The sequence below is a fragment of the Lycium barbarum genome, chromosome 12 (assembly GCF_019175385.1).
Source record: "Lycium barbarum isolate Lr01 chromosome 12, ASM1917538v2, whole genome shotgun sequence".
Classification (NCBI taxonomy): Eukaryota; Viridiplantae; Streptophyta; class Magnoliopsida; order Solanales; family Solanaceae; genus Lycium; species Lycium barbarum.
Window position 1 is genome coordinate 72,416,904 of NC_083348.1, and position 16,752 is coordinate 72,433,655.

Consider the following 16,752-nt stretch of genomic DNA (forward strand, 5'->3'; position numbering starts at 1 on the left):
CGAAATTTTCTTTGAAAATCTCATAAATATGAAACACCGCCTTGTCGGCTTCTGTTATATGCCTGGATGGGTTTGATATAATCTGAGGCAGTGTCTGATATTTGTGTCGGTATAAGTTATCTGTTTGCCACTCGGATTTGTGATTGTGTTCGGGTGCCCAATTCGGGCACTAGTCACGGCCCACGGGGTTGGGTCGTGACAGAAGTGGTATCAGAGCGGTTTGTCCTCGGAATGTCTACAGGCCATGTCTAGTAGAGTCTTGTTTATCGGTGTGTTGTGCACCACATCTATAAACAGGAGGCTACAGGACATTTAGGATGTTACCTTTCTTTCATATCTTAGATCGTGCGATAGAGCCCAGTCATAGGAAATGAAATTCCTTACACTAACCCTTGGTTTCAGCGGTAGAACGGCATCGACAGAAAAAAGTGACTAATATTATTGGAAGTTACAAAGTACGCAGGTAAGCAACGGTACGAAGAATGTATGTCGGGTAAGGTATTTGAAGTACGATTGAAATGTAAGGTTAAAGATTGAAAGGGAAGGTAAACAGGAAAGTGTAACAGGTGCAGTTTGGATTAGACATACGAGGTAAGTCCATCATTTTCATACTGTTGTTAATATTGGGAGCCCTGTGTGGCTATGACACGATATGATATATGCATATATATGTTGGCCCTGTGAGGCATTGTTGGTATTTCCTGCGTGCAGGTTTTGGAATAGTAAGAAATACAGAGGAACCTCTGCCCAAATTTTCCCGGGAATAAGAAAAAAAAAAGAATGAAATATAGGTTCATAATGTGCCTTGAAAGTTGATACCGATAGGGAAAGATCAATCAGAAAAGGTGAAGGGTTAGGTACGCCTAGTCCGCAGGATGTAATATGAATACCATAAGGATTGTTATAGAAGTGAGTGAAGCCTAGCAAGGAAGTAACTAGAAGATATGATGTGATTAGTGTGAAACGGGAAAGCAAATATAAAATAAGAAAGACTTACAAAGTTCTATAGGGAAAATTTAGGATAAAGGTCAAGTGGTAACGAAAGTGAAAGCGAACACAGGAAGAGGAGGAGTTAATTGAAAGAAGAAGGAGTCAAGTTAAGACTAAGCGCACAAGGAAGAAAGTAAGATTTCAACGGAAGAGCTCGCAATACAACTGACAACGGACAGCGAAGTAAGAGGAGAGTGAAGGCAATGACGTGGAATTATTACCTCGGGAAGCAACAGAAAGGGGAAATACTACAGGAATGACTACGTAAGGACCTGGATTGCGTTATAATGGATTAAAGCAAGTCGACAAACAGAAGAGGTATGTGACGGACATAATTAACTAAGAGAACACTTGAGAAAGTATTGAGAATTCAGAATCAGTTCAACATTCGAGGACGAATGTTCTAAAGGGGGGAAGGATGTTATACCCCGTACATTTATACGACAAATTACCCGCAAGCAAATCGACTCAAGTTAAAGACGGGATCATTTTCGGGCACGAAGTAGAAATCTTTAATTTCCGGTTTCTATTAGAACATGAATTGCTTATAAATTTTACTTAGTGTATAAATATTAATGGATATTAGGGATTAATTAACCATGATTAGATTATTAAGTGGGGATTAAAAATTAATTATTCACTAATTAGGCACTAGTGGTCGTGTGGGCCCCACCAAGACATGTGGCCAAATTTGATGGGCTCAAGCCATGAGTGGGACATGTGTCCAACTAGTAGGCATGATATTTAAGTCAAATTGATGACTAAGGAACTCATTTATCATCTTTCAAACTTGAGAAAACTTAGAGTTAGAGAGAGGGGCTCTCAAGCTTAGAGAGAGAGAGAAGTTCCCGGAGCCACTATTCATGGTGGTGCACTGTTCACGGCGCCACTATTCACGGCGGCGCACTGTTCACGTCGCCTTTTTTGTGAGGACCCATAGCTGGGCACTAACCATACTGTGACCCTTGTGCCAGCTGGGCGCTAACCATACTGGACACCATGAACATGATCTGCATGACATGACATACTCAGGTATTGTAGCAAGGATACACGTGTCCGCACGATAAACCATCTTCACGTTGCAGCGCTACGGGTATCGAACACGCGACCTCCATGCCCTTTACATTCCCCTGAGGGAATCGACTCTTACCAGTTGAGCTGCTCAACTGGTAAGAGTCGATTCCCTCAGGGGAATGTAAAGGGCATGGAGGTCGCGTGTTCGATACCCGTAGCGCTGCAACGTGAAGATGGTTTATCGTGCGGACACGTGTATCCTTGCTACAATACCTGAGTATGTCATGTCATGCAGATCATGTTCATGGTGTCCAGTATGGTTAGCGCCCAGCTGGCACAAGGGTCACAGTATGGTTAGCGCCCAGCTGTGGGTCCTCACAATTTCGACTCGACCTACTATAATTTCACATCCTTTAGCAAGTAAGAGTAAACTAAGCTTGAACCATTTTCATTAGAATGAAATGGATACTCAATAACTCAACATACAGATAGAAGGAGATGCTCCTCCATGTACTATAGAAGGAAAGGAGTCTCAGACAACCATCAAATGTACTGTTATTGCACCCTGTTTTACTTCCTTTATCAGCATCTACTTGGACATCCGATATTTTTAACAATATAAACTACATGCAGAATCATATTTGTAATTACAAAAGTTTATGACATACATAAAGATATGAGAACAGATTTTTACTCTTGATACTCTTTGTCGTCTTAATATGGACATAAAGATGATATTTTAGGGATAAAGTTCTCATTTTCACACCTAGAAGAGCACTTGATGCTTCTCCAATTATTATCTTTCGAATCATGCAAAGCACCTCTCTTCTTTCATCCTTCTGCAGCTTCCTCAATACTCTTTCTTTTCTCTGTCAAAGCATTCTCATTTCACTTTATGTTTCTGTTCTTTCTTCCATGGCTTCTTCACAGAACCACACCCTCGCAGCTCTTGTCATTTTCCAGAACTTTCTCTATCCAGTGATGTATAGGTCGGTGAATGTATATCGGTCAGAGGAAGGAAAAGAAGAAATGGAAGAAAGGGAGTATTTGCTTCATGAAACGAGTAACTTTGAGGAAATTAGATTTGCTCCAGTTATCACATTGCACATATTTGATGTCTCTGCGCAGTTTGTAGGGAACCTTAATGGTGTATGGAAATGCATGTTTGTGTATGACTCCGATCGCGATCAACCGATTAGTGTTGATGCTAGTCCTGAGTGGCTTTCGATCGCTGAGTACGTTTTCCTTTTTAACATATTACATTTCCTCAGGTGCTCCTTTAACTATCTAATGTCTGATACTTTATAACAGCGATAACTTTCGATGTGTCTCAAGAACTCTGGCTTTGTATCTTCTCTTGAAAATAACCTGTCTAAACTTTTTTGTTTCTTCCTGTATGTCCATGAAGGGCTTCTTTTCTATGCTTTCTCTTTCACATTCTATCATTCTTTTTCTCTCTTCCACTGCAATAGCTGCTAACTCGTCTTCCTCCTGTTGTTGTTGCATCTCTTTCTACAAAAACATACATCCAGGCAGTAAAACCAATATAAGTAACATTCTTAAGTTATCTAACTTGAGAACCAATATCAGAATAATATTAAAATAGTTTCTTCTAGCACTGAATAAGAGAGATTGAATGTTTGGTCGAGCCATCTAGTAATATTGACCAATTTCCTGCGTTTAGGTTTAGCTTTATACTAAAAGCGAGGAAACAAAAAAGAAATATGTGTTTCCAATGCAGTAGGAGCAAATATACATGAGCTGAAGAGGAGACCTGGAGATCAAGTATGAGACTGTCGAGAGATTTGATCTTCCGACGTGGCCATCGAGGGATGCCGAACTCCCTGCATTTCCTTTTGAGTACTGTAACTCCAACCTTCAATTTTTTTGAAGCCTCGACAATTGTAAGGTCAAAGTACTTGGCAAGATCTTCTAAAGAGAGTCTTGCTATGTCTTCGGTGTTTGCTGCCCTCCGTTTCTTTTTTTCTACAGACATAATTCATTTAGCAAGTGCCTAAACTTTTATCACAGCAAAAACTAGTACATTCATACATGTTAAAGTATTTAAAGGCTGTGGTATATCTGATAATTACAGCAGAATTTGCCAGCAAACTAACCTTTGCCACATCAGACAGAGAGAAACTAGCTTAATGCAACTGATGTTAATTAACATATCTTGGGTCCTGTATCCAACACTTGCAGGACACCAAGAAAATGAACTACACTAACTATTCGTTCAACAGACAAAAAATTAAAATATACCGAGCAGCTGTATGCCTGCTAACTGAAAAGAAAAGGAACCCAAAACCATAGTGAACATTCAAGCACAAACATACAAAAGAATGATATCTTTTCTAAAAGCAATTAAGTTGTGTTCTCTGAAATTCACCAAGCAACATTAGATACTGAGACAGATGTGTAGCCAAGAAAATACGTCCATACAGGAAGGCAATTAAGGCAGATATTGCTTCAGTCCACGTCCTAAAATATGGAATCAACAAGTTTTTATTGCCCTGTTGTGTTTAGCTCAGTCCTAAATCATAGAGCAGTTTTCCACTAATAAGCTATCAAGATAATTCTCTTCTTTTGACTTTGTGTTATTAATTCTCTATCCTATATGCATTTATATATAGCTTTGAACTAGTTACAGAAGGTCCAAAATAGAGCTTAAGGGGACAATTTGGAGGCAAAAAAAGGAATTTGAAGCTATTTGGAGCGGAAGAGCAATAAATGAAGAAGGTGCCCAGAAGAGAAGGTCCACTGCATCACACTGGGTAGCTCACGGCGCGCTGAAACACCATCAGGACGCACCGGACCTTCACTTCTCGGCACCACCTTCTTTTATTGCTCCCCAAAGAGTTCCCATATCTCCATTTTGGCCCTGCTCGGTAATTAACACCACAATAAACCACAAATTAAGCCAATTTCACAAGACACCAAACAAATCATCCAAATATGGAAAAATCATGAATTAAATAACATGATTTGGACTCAACCGAGTATAATTCGCATCCTTTAGCAAGTAAGAACAAAATAAGCGCTAACCATTTTCGTTAGACTGAAATGAGACTCAATAACTCAACATGCGAATAGAAGGAGCTGCTCCTCAGTGTACTATAGAAGGAAACTTGTTCAGACAACCCTCAAATGTACTGTTAATGTACTCTGTTTGGAAACTTGTTTCAGACAACCCTCAAATGTACTGTTAATGTACTCTGTTTTACTTCCTTTATCAGCATCTACTTGGACATCCAATACTTTTAACAAAATAAGCTACACGTGGAATCATATTTGTAATTACAAGAATTTATGACATCCAGATATGAATAGATTTTTACTCTTGATACACTTCGTCATCTTATTATGGAACTAAAGATGATATTTCTGGGATAAAGTCCTCACAATTCACTCCTAGAAAGCACTTGATGCTTCTCCGGTTATTATATTCTGAATCATCATTTATCAGTAAGTTAAGGTGGGAAAAGAAAAAACAAGGGGCCAGTTTCCTGGAAATAATGTCATAGATGAGGGAATGCACCTTCTTCTTGAAACAGAGAAGAAAGCAGACCATTAAAGACTACTGAATAATAAGAAGATAAATTGATGAAATTGAGCTCACATTTGCAAAACCACAGAAAAGAGAGAGAATTAAATCCATGCATGAAACTGAAGTCCATGAATCAGTTAATTGGCATTAAAACTATGATCCTGAAAACATAATTGAAACTCCAAAAAGAAAAGGAAATTCACAAGAGCACATCAAATATAACATAAACTTATATCTATTCGCAATTAGTGCTGGATTTATGACATTAAAAGGAAATGGAATGAATGTCCGATAAAAGAGCTACGTGACAAATGAGACTCGCGCATCACGTACGGACGAAATCCACGTTTGAAAGTTCTGAGTCCCACATCGTTTGTGGGATGGGTACATATCTAGGTAGGTGCATTTCGCATGAAAATATCTTGGTAGATGCATTTCGCAGAGTTACCACTGTAGTAACCATCGCGTTAAAGTTCCTCCGATCTACTACTTTATGAAAACTATACCTACTATGGTAAAAAAGCATCCTTTACAAGTGATGAGTACCTTGCGTGAAAGTTCAATCATCCCGAGCAACATTTGAATTTTGTTTAAAATTTGTTTTAGTTTGTTACTTTCAGATCAATCACTTGATTTTAGAAGGGAAATATATACTCGGGCGGAGATTGCTATGTTACATTAAATTAATGTAGCCCTTTATAGAGCTTGGCTCGTACACGCTAATAATGATGATTGCATTAAGCTAAGGCCAAAACCATGCTGCACTCGTAAGATAGAAAGCCTCGAGTGGTCCGGAACATACAGAGCATGACACCATGTTCTTTGGAACCCTAGTGAACGCTTGAGAAATACTGGTAAAGGAATTGAAAATGTATGACTCACTATGGAAGACTTTAAAAACGAATGTCTAGCTAGATTTGTGAGATGTCAGAACTTGTGCCGATTGATGTGCTTCCAAGCAGAATTAGGAGTTACAAATAAAAGGCCTAGAATGCTACTCCCTACATCCCAATATATGTGAAGGTGTTTGACTGGGCCGGATTTTAAGAATGAAAGAAAAGACTTTTGAAACTTGTGATCTAAAACAAGCCATAGATATTTGTGTGACTATAAATCATTTCAACAAAGGTAAAATGGGAAGTTTACCCGAAGTTGCTACGACATACCTTACCTTTCCCTGTGTCCTATTACCCCCTAAACTTATTTAAAACGGAATAATTACCCCCTAAACGCTGACGTGGCAAAGAGAGTGTGTTTCACTCTCTTCGGGAGAGTGAGAAACATAAAACGGGAAAACTTAATTTTTTTCTTAAAAATCTATATTTTCTTAAAATATGAAAAACTGAATTGTTTTTAAAAAAATATGAAAAATCTGTTTTTTTAGAAAAATAATTAATTTTTCCAAAATTTTATAAAAATACAACTTTTTCACATTTTGACAAGAAAAAACACTTTTTCTGGAATTTATTTGAAAAATAAAAGTGTCCTAAGAAAACGAAATCATGAAAATCAAGATTTTTTAAGACATTTTTTAAAAATAATTGAAGGAAAATATTCTATTGATAAACTCTATGAATCTCTTAACGCTCTCTACAATCTCTATAATATAAAATAACTAGCAGCAACCCTATTTTTAATAATATAAAACCTACTTTAACTCAAAACAGGAAAACTCATTCCTATACTAATTTGAATATAAATCCTAATTGGCCATGGATAAAAATACCAAATCCTAATCAATTTTGGTTTCCTACAATTTTGAATTATTATTTCCAACAATAATCAAGTTTTCCATACTTAAAAAAAAATCCATTTTTCCATATTTTAATAAAATTCATGTTTTCAATTTTGTTTAAAAAAAAAAAGGGGGGGGGGGGGGGGGGGGGGGTTAAAAAAATCAAATTTTCAGATTTTTTTAAATATTTTTAAACAAATTCAATTTTTTAATTTAAAAAAATCCATGTTTTCAGTTTTGTTTTTTTTTTTTAAATTAAACGGGTTTTAAAAATCATTTTTTTAAAAGAAAATTCAGTTTTAAATTTTTTTTAATCCATGTTTTTAGTTTTTTTTTTTAAAGGGTTTTTAAAAAAATTCAGCTTTTATTTTTTTTAAAAAAAATTGACACATAAGCTGAAAAAATTAAAAAAAAAAAAACTCATGTGGCTTGGAGAGTGTATGTCACTCTCCCATATGAGAGTAGGCATCAGCGTTTAGGGGGGTAATTATTCCATTTTAAATAAATTTAGGGGGTAATAGTACCCAGGGAAAGATAAGGTGTGTCGTAGCAACTTCGGGTATAGTTTAGGGGGGTAATAGTGTCTTATCCCAAGTTTAAAGTTAAATTGTTACTAAATATAGAAAGGTGACATTCTTTTTAGGACTGATTAAAAAAATAAAGAGTGTCACATAAATTGGGACAGGAGAAGTATCTCATTTGTACAAATCCATCTCAAAATAGGACAATCTATTCCCAGTATCCTCAATTGTTATCAGCAATACATATTTTTGGCATAATACATAAACAAGCCCTTAAACTTGGCCTCAGCTGGCAAGCATGCCCTCCAACTTTGAGTGTGCACAAGTAGGCACCTCAACTTGTATAAAGTTGAACATGTAAACACAAATGCTGACGTGACATTGACTTGACACTGACGTGGCACTCCAAAATTTATGTGACACGTCAGCATTTGTGTTTACATGTTCAACTTTATACAAGTTGAGGTGCCTATTTGTTCACACCCAAAGTTGGAGGGCATACCCAACTGAGCCCAAGTTTAAGGGTCTGTTTATGTATTATGCCCATATTTTTATAGCTTCTTCTGAGGCCATAAACAATCTAGTTGGAAGCATCCTATGCATAGGGGAATAAGTTCCACAATATTACCATTCAGATTAACTGTAAATTAATCAGTATGAACTTCATATGATCTCATCTAGTTGTTAGTGAATGCATAAGTATCCAGCGTGAACGATGATAAAAAAATACGACTTAGTTATTATCTTATACTAATAATACTTTTATGATATTCCATGTTCAATATCCAACTGTTTGATACAGAAATAGAAAGGAATTCATGTATATAAACAAAAATTGGAATTTAACCTGACACATTTTGGTCATTTTCTTCAGTCTCCAAGTCTGAACAAGGCAGAGAGTTAAGGTCCGGTAAAGGCACACGGCTTTTCTTTTCTGGCTGATGGCTTTTAATATCGTTACCTCCACTTTCCTCTTCGACACTTAGTGCTAACTCAGGTATAGCACGCAGATCATTGGCTAATGTTGGTATAAATTCCATCTTAGGATTTCTGGATACAACATTTAAATTAAAAGAATTAAGTAAGCACGTAGAAAATGAGTCAAAGACGCACATTACCAAGTCACAAAAATTTCAGGTAGTGACAGAATACACAGTTTTCAATGCCGAAATGATGACAATTACATCAATCGAACGACAAGTAATTGATCCCTGATTACTGAGATGACATAATAAACAGCAGCAAACAGTCAGTAGCCCATAAAATATAAAAATTAACTATAGAATTATAGCATCCCAACTGAATTATAATCACAGCTCCAGTTGGAGGAATCTACAAATCTGATTAGTCTGAAACTTCAAGACAAGAGTATTAGGCACCTAAATGGATTTCAAGGCTCATTATTTTTTCAATAATTGAACCAATATATAACAGGCTAACAGCTGATACTGAAGAAGATTTACAGACTAAGTTATCTGTAAAGTGAGCTTCTCTTAATACTTTCTTCACTGCTCATTAACGTGAATGGATTCATTATATAAAGCCACGCTTTTACATCTAATTAGTATAGGAACTGGACTCTACAATCCCAATCTAGTTATATGTCAATGATTAATTCCTAAAGTTTAAGGATTAATTCTGCCGCCATTCTCCTTCATGTTGACCTCTCTATTAAGTACAATGACAGAATTTCCTTGCCTTGGATGGATCTGTCATTGCAGGATTAGCCGAGGGAGTAAACCTTGAAACCACAGAATGGCTATATGGTAGTTGCCTTAGAACCTCTACAGGCAGATAAATTCATCTAACAACTGATCAGAGCATAGCCAATGTAAGCCAATTTTTTCCAGAATCTACTTCCAGCAGTAGTTTTTCTACTTCCAGAGCTACTGCTAGCTGCTCTGGCTTAGTAAATGATGAACTAGAAATTAACCAAAAAGAACGAATCGTAGATTACCAGAAAACAAAGATATCAAGCATATTCAAGGATTCAACTATGAAGGGGCTAGTATTTTAAAGGGGAATAAGAAAAAAGAGATTGTTTTCGCATCACCTCTTAAATAATCAAAAAACAAATTACTTTACTAGTACTAGTTTGAACACAACAGGCACAGCTATGATCCAGCAATGACCTATAAAATACCTCCAGTTATGAAAAAGCTACAAACTTTGCGGTCATGTTTTTCTGAAAGATTCAAGAGAACTAGAAAAATCTTTTCTCCCTCCCAATTTATATGACACCCTTCATGTTTGAGACATACCAAAATATTTGACACAATCCCATTTTTATACACCTTGACAACTTTCAAAAATTCAAATTCATTAAAAACTATTCAAAGCTTAAATTTTGATGTGATGTTTTCGATCTCAAACTATCTTTTTCGAAGAAGGTAAAATACTTTATCTGCAAAAGCACCAGGGAGGTGCATAATATAAAAGCTATTTACAACAAAATTCAGTTGTTCCCTTTAACTCAAGGAAATAAAGATGTCTATATAGAGTTTGGAGATTTATGCGGAATTAAACATACCTTCTTGCTAGGATTCAATTGTGTGTTACCACTTACCACCACCAATTGCCTTAACTTTTTCTTACAAGATCACTTTTGGAGTCCTGTAATTTCTCCACAACAATTACACTCTAATCTAAAAGAATTTTAGCTCAAATGTGGTGTATGGAGTACCCTAAATGCACTCCCTTTTATAGTGGTGTTATGTGACTTATAACTCCCACCATATTAAGAGCTGTATAACTCTTCTTCTCTTAATAGAGTAATAAAAGAGAAGTAACTTATTCTACTTTTAATTAGAGAGCTAATAAAGAGAAGTAACTGATCACCACATTTAACTTGGGCTAATTAAAGTCTAACCCATCATGGGTGTTCCATAGTCCAACTTTAAGTTTGGACTAAACACGAAAAAAGTAGAAGCATTTATATTTCATCTGACTAACATCTTTCCCTGTTTTTCAACCAATACATTAACATTTTGTTGCCTATCATTAATATAATGTATAATTCTAATTAATATATCAAAATCCAGATCTAGCAAACACATCACATTAAATGAGACTCGAAAGGAAATAGTAAAATGACAAATTTCCTAGTGTACCAAAGATGATAATAAAGCAAGAAGATACTCAAAAAAGGAGGAAAACATACTCAGCAATCGAAAGCCACTCAGGACTAGTATCAACACTGGTTGATTGGTAGCGATTGGAGTCATACACAAACATACATCTCCATACACCATTTAGGTTCCCTACAAACTGTGCAGACACATCAAATTTGTACAATGTGATAACTCGATCAAACCCAATTTCCTCAAAGTTACTTGTTTCACGAAGCAAATACTCCCTTTCTTCCATTTCTTCTTTTCCTTCCGCTGATCCGTATACACGCACCGACCTATACATCACTGTTAACATTCCCACACAAAAAAAACAGAGCACCTTAGCTTTAAAAAAAAAAAAAACAGTGCATTTTAATGGAAACAAAAACATGAATTCAAGACTTGATTACTGTAAACATTTCCCAAACAAACAGAGCATTTTATTTTTTTTAAGAAAAAAAAAAGCAATCAGTGAATTTTAGTGACAACAAAAACATGAATTCAAGACTTGATTACTGTAAACATTCCCCAAACAAACAGAGCATTTTATCTTTAAAAAAAACAATCAGTGAATTTTAATGAAAACAAAAACATGAATTCAAGACTTGATTACTTTAAACATTTCCCAAACAAACAGAGCATTTTACTTTTTTTAAGAAAAAAAAATCAGTGAATTTTAATGGAAACAAAAACATGAATTCAAGACTTGATTACTGAAAACATTCCCCAAACAAACAGAACATTTTATCTGGAAAAAAGAAAAAAAAACAATCAGTGAATTTCAATGTGAACAAAGAATTCCAGACTTGATTACTGTTAACATTCCCCAAGAAAACAGAGTATTTTATCTAAAAAAAAATCGCATTTTAGTGAAAACAAAAACATGAATTCAAGACCTGATTACTTTTAACATTCCTTCCAACCCCCCCCCCACCCCACCCGCCCCACCCCACAAAAAAAAAAAACAGAGCACTTTAAATGAAAAAAATCAATTCATTTTTGATAAAAACAAAAACTTGATTTTTACACCGACCCGTATCAAAATTTTGGCTTAACAGAGCACTTTACATGAAAAAATCAGTTCTTTTTAATGAAAACAAAAACATGGTTCATCAAGACTTGATTTTTACACCGACCTGTATAAAAAATTTGGCTTTAGAACACAAAAATCATGGGAAAACAGAGCACTTTACATGAAAAAATCACTTCTTTTTAACGAAAACAAAAACACGATTCATCAAGACTTGATTTTTACACCGACCCGTATCAAGATTTTAGATTGATAACACAAAATAATGGGAAAACAGTTAAACAGAGAGAGATTAGGATATACATATATATATATACCTTTATACAAAAAACCAACCCATATCAAGATTTTGGCTTGATAACACAAAAATCATGGGAAAACAGAGAGAGATTAAGATATATATATATATACCTGGAAACAAGAAGTTTTGAAAAATGACGAGAGCTGTGAGTGTACGGTTCTGTGAAGAAGTCATGGAAGAAAGAAGAACTGAAAGTGAAATGAGAATGGTTTGATAGAGAGAAAAGAATGAGTAATGAAAAAGCTGCAGAAAGGTGATATGTTTTGCATGAGTCTCAGTTGTCACTTCCCAAAGCCTCTGCCTCTCACTATTTATTGTTCTTTTCCTTTTCTTCTGTTTCTTCCTATCTCTATAGTTTGAGTGTTGACTAAACACATTCATAGCTGGAAATTTAATTTCTTTCTTTATTTTTCCTTTTTGGGGCATATTTGCTTAATCCAAATTATAGATACACTTTCCAAGATTTTGAAATTTTTGTTTCAGAAAAAGAAATACCAGGTATGAAAGTATTTCACTTTTTGAGTTGTTTTTAAAAATAAAAATAAATCAATTTTTTTCCTTTTTGGTGTTTAGTTAAAAATATAGTTCAAAAAAAAAAAAAAATCGGATGAAACACTTCTTAAGCTTTTTTAAGCAAACGCCATACATGAGAGAAACAAAGACAAAGGGCTTAAAAACACTTCAGTATATCTGATTGTTTATATTTTAAAATACCTAATGATTCAATTTACTTTTAGTTGTTATCAGTATTTTAAGAGGCGAGGGTGTATGTCTTACGGATATCCAATTTTATAATTTTGTTACTAAAAAAATAAGTAAAAGCAAAATTTTCATTAAAATTCTGCAAATAAATTCAAATAAGTCATCAATTATATATAAAAAAAATCATTACAATTATTATTTGAGAAAGATAACAACACAAAAAAAAAGATAATAGCCTCGATAATCTTTAAAATGAAACTGCATTCACTTCCATATCAATCTCCACATGTATTAGTTTTTCCCACTCACAACTAATATTTGTAATTCTCATATTAGTGAGGGTTTGAATCTTAATATTGTAATTCTCTCTCCCATTTCTCCTTCCCCTACTCTCTATGTAATTAAAAAAATATTTAAAGTGTAAGAGCAATAACAAAAAATGGATAAAGTTTCTTCAAGAACATAGTGCTGTGAAATCTTTGTCATATCAATTTCAGATATGATCATCTAAAAAAACTATTTATGACAGTGCTTTTTATGAGAGTTGTTTTCTTTATTTATATATTTTAGAAAAAATCACTACAACATGAAAACATGATAATATGAAATATAAGTTTCATTACATCAATAATAAAAAACATATTCTATAGCAAAAATACTTTTAAAATAATAAAAAATTAAATTTAACGCCCGAGGCGTATGCTTTTATGCTTGGGGCTTACGCTATTGCGCCCGGGACTTACGCTCCAAATTCTAGGTCGTACGCCCTGTGGATCAACGCCTTTCATTTGCGCCCCGTAGCGTTTTTGGACTCACCTCCAGACTCGCCCCGAAAACCCCTTTGAAAACACTGGTTGCTACTCTGTATGTTCCTTTTTTCTTCTTGCTTATAGTACTAAAAATAAATTTTATTTTTACTTGTTCAGTTTAGCAAAGCAAGAAAAATTTATTATCCTCTTTCAATATTATCCATATCATTAATTAACTACATAAAGTATTAATATTCTAATTTAAATTTTCAAAGCATATTTAAAATAAATCCTTAATAAATACTCCATCCGTCCCAAAATAAGTATCACATTAGCAAAAAATTGTCCCAATATAAGTGTTATCTTAGCAATCAAGACAAAATTTTCCAGTATTTCCAACAATGCCCTAGACATTAAAAGAAAGTGGTCCTCTTTAATATTGCTCAATTCTAAACATTCAATAAATAAGGGTAGTTTTGTTATAAGCTCCACATTTTATTTATTAATTTCTTGGTAAACGTGATTTTTATTAAAATGACACAGATTTTGAGACTAAGGAAGTACTTTCGTAAGAGGAATGAAACGAAGGAATGCAATTAAAATTCAGGGAGTTCACCTCTCAATTCAAAAAGTGAAGAAATATTGTTATCTCATATTCTTCTTTTAAATCAAAAAGATTATGGGAGTTAATGCAAAAATTTACTTAAATATACTTTTATGCTTGTGTTATTAGAAAAGAAAAGTTAAGCGATGTTTATTTGAAAAAAAAAAAAAACAATGTTTATAATGATTTTATGTCATTTTCCAAGAATGAAATCTTGGTTTTGTTCCAAAGCATTGAAACGTTTGTGGCGAGAGACACCATTAATAGTCATGCAAGACATCACACGTTTCATCGAGGTTGACGAAGAAATTGACAAATTATTACTTCCTCCGTTCATTTTTACTGAGTCATTTAATTTAATTTGATAGACCCTTTAACGAGTAGTACTCTGTCCGGTCTATTTTACTTGTCGCATTTGTTAAAATTAGATGGTTCAAAATAGTTGTCATTTTAGAAAATCAAGAGGTAATTAACAATTTATTTTCACTTTTATCCTTGCTCAATAATATATGAAGAGAGATATCACGACCCAGGCCGATGATACGTGACAAGTGCCCGACCATTACTGACCAAGCACCCCTAATCTCGCACTTGTATCTCACTGAGCAACCTGGTGGCCCATAAATAACTTATAACTGAGCTATACCATCTCTTGTAAGATTAATACCATAGACTTCGCATCGAAAACTCACAACCAACGCATATATATAAACATACGTGCTAAAGATAACAGTGCAAACTGACTAGGTCGCTACGTATGTTGCACAACAAAAATAAGAACTGACAAGGCTACATAACATCCCAACTACATATAACTGTCTACAGATCTCAATGGAGTACGAGCTGTAGAAAGGACAGGACAAAGCCCTGTCATACCCGTATATACATGTCAAAATGGCATACCAGAAGGGACTACAGCTCCGAGCTAAGTGGAGTGCACCGTCTGTAGCAAAGCAGAAGGCCTACTAAGCTGGATTTCTTGTCTGGCTACCTAAACCTGCGGGCTTGAACGCAGCGCCCCCCGGCAAAAGGGACGTCAGCACGAAACAATGTACTGAGTATGTAAGACAAATGATAATTGAAACTAAACTGAAAACAATACAATCTGGAGGCCAAAGAATGCCTTAAATATCTCACCTGACCTGTCTCATATGAAATGCAATATAATGCTATTATATATCTCATTGACCAAGTAGCTAGGCAATTGAACAATCTCACTGACCCGTCGGCCAAGCAATCTGTCTCACTGATTGGTAAGCTAGGCAATCTGTCTCACTGACTCGTGGTCCAGACAATCTATCTCACTGACCCGTAGGCCAAGTGGTTAGGCTAAAAAAAATGTCTCACTGACCAAGTGGCCAAGCTAAAGAAAAATATATATGTATATCATGCATATGCTGAAAAACACTAATACTGTAACATGTCTCTTTTGTCTCTCTATAAACTCAAGGATATAGGGAGGGGATATGGCCCCTAAAAAAGAACAACATAACACTCGGAAACTATGCTACAATATGACGAGCTCTACTTTGACAAATCTCTAGTCATAAGGTTCTTTACGCTCCTACCATGTATAGAATCATGCCAAGAAAAGAAGGAACAACCTTAACATACCTGAAAGTTCACTTCTCGACTTTCCAACCTACTTCCAGTCTCGCAATCAACATATCAAAACCATTCATACTATTGTTAGGCTTATCGTCGTATGTTTATTTTAAGCCTTCAAATTAAATCCTTTCTAGAATCTGCCGAAATTCGGGCAGCATCTCCCCTATATCTTCTACTCCCTCCAATCTTCAAAACAACTCTCAAAGTATAATAAAACATCAACAATTCCATAATCAAAAGATTACATTCAAACTATACTCAATTTACTCCTAAAACCTCTTTTCATAATCAATCCATAACAAAAATTTCATACAACCCCTTATACACTCGTATACGACAATTCCTTAACATCATTATTATCCCTCATTGTTATACCCCATTTTAACTAGAGTAAAAAATTATTTACAACATTCCAGTAATTCCAGGAATAATTAAAGTTAAGGAGTCGCCACCTAATTATTATGGTGAATTAGGACACCTAAAATTTACTAAAGTTATTATCTAAAGTTAACTCCGTTTAAGGTCTACTAAACTTAAAGATTCTAGGTAAGAGTTCAATTAATCGAAAGGGAAGGTATTAAGAATCCTATAAGATCCATTAACAATGGTTAACCAACCGGACTTATATTAATTAAAGGGCCTTGTGTCAAGTGTAAAATACTAATATATCATATGGTAGGAAAGTAATTTATAACTAAGTATTAAAAAAACATGGTTAAACAAGTGAATAAAGAAAACTAAAGTTGCTTTCTACCAAAATTATTTTTTAACATAGAAGGGGATTAAGTTCAAAATGCTCTACATGTGTTCAAGTAAATCTTCTTTAGAACTAAAGGGAAAA

At 34.8% G+C, this 16,752-nt stretch overlaps 1 protein-coding gene across 1 annotated transcript; it reads right to left on the minus strand.

Annotated features, from left to right (window-relative positions):
- Nucleotides 1-2,431: 2,431 nt before the first annotated feature.
- Nucleotides 2,432-12,573, minus strand: LOC132624787 (protein RKD5-like). Its single transcript, XM_060339513.1, has 5 exons — nucleotides 12,359-12,573; nucleotides 10,968-11,223; nucleotides 8,655-8,857; nucleotides 3,779-3,990; nucleotides 2,432-3,516 (listed from the first exon to the last, which is right to left on the minus strand). The coding sequence occupies exons 1-5, from the start codon at nucleotides 12,420-12,422 to the stop codon at nucleotides 3,307-3,309; spliced, it is 945 nt and encodes a 314-aa protein (XP_060195496.1). The 5' UTR covers nucleotides 12,423-12,573; the 3' UTR covers nucleotides 2,432-3,306.
- Between the last annotated feature and the right edge of the window lie 4,179 nt (nucleotides 12,574-16,752).

Excerpts from the sequence above, each read along its gene's own strand:
- LOC132624787 (XM_060339513.1), bottom strand. The coding sequence starts at position 12,422 with ATGACTTCTTCACAGAACCGTACACTCACAGCTCTCGTCATTTTTCAA. Across the intron at positions 3,991-8,654 it reads AAATGACCAAAATGTGTCAG|AAAAAAAGAAACGGAGGGCA; the intron begins GTTAAATTCCAA and ends TTATGTCTGTAG. Across the intron at positions 3,517-3,778 it reads GTCTCATACTTGATCTCCAG|AAAGAGATGCAACAACAACA; the intron begins GTCTCCTCTTCA and ends ATGTTTTTGTAG.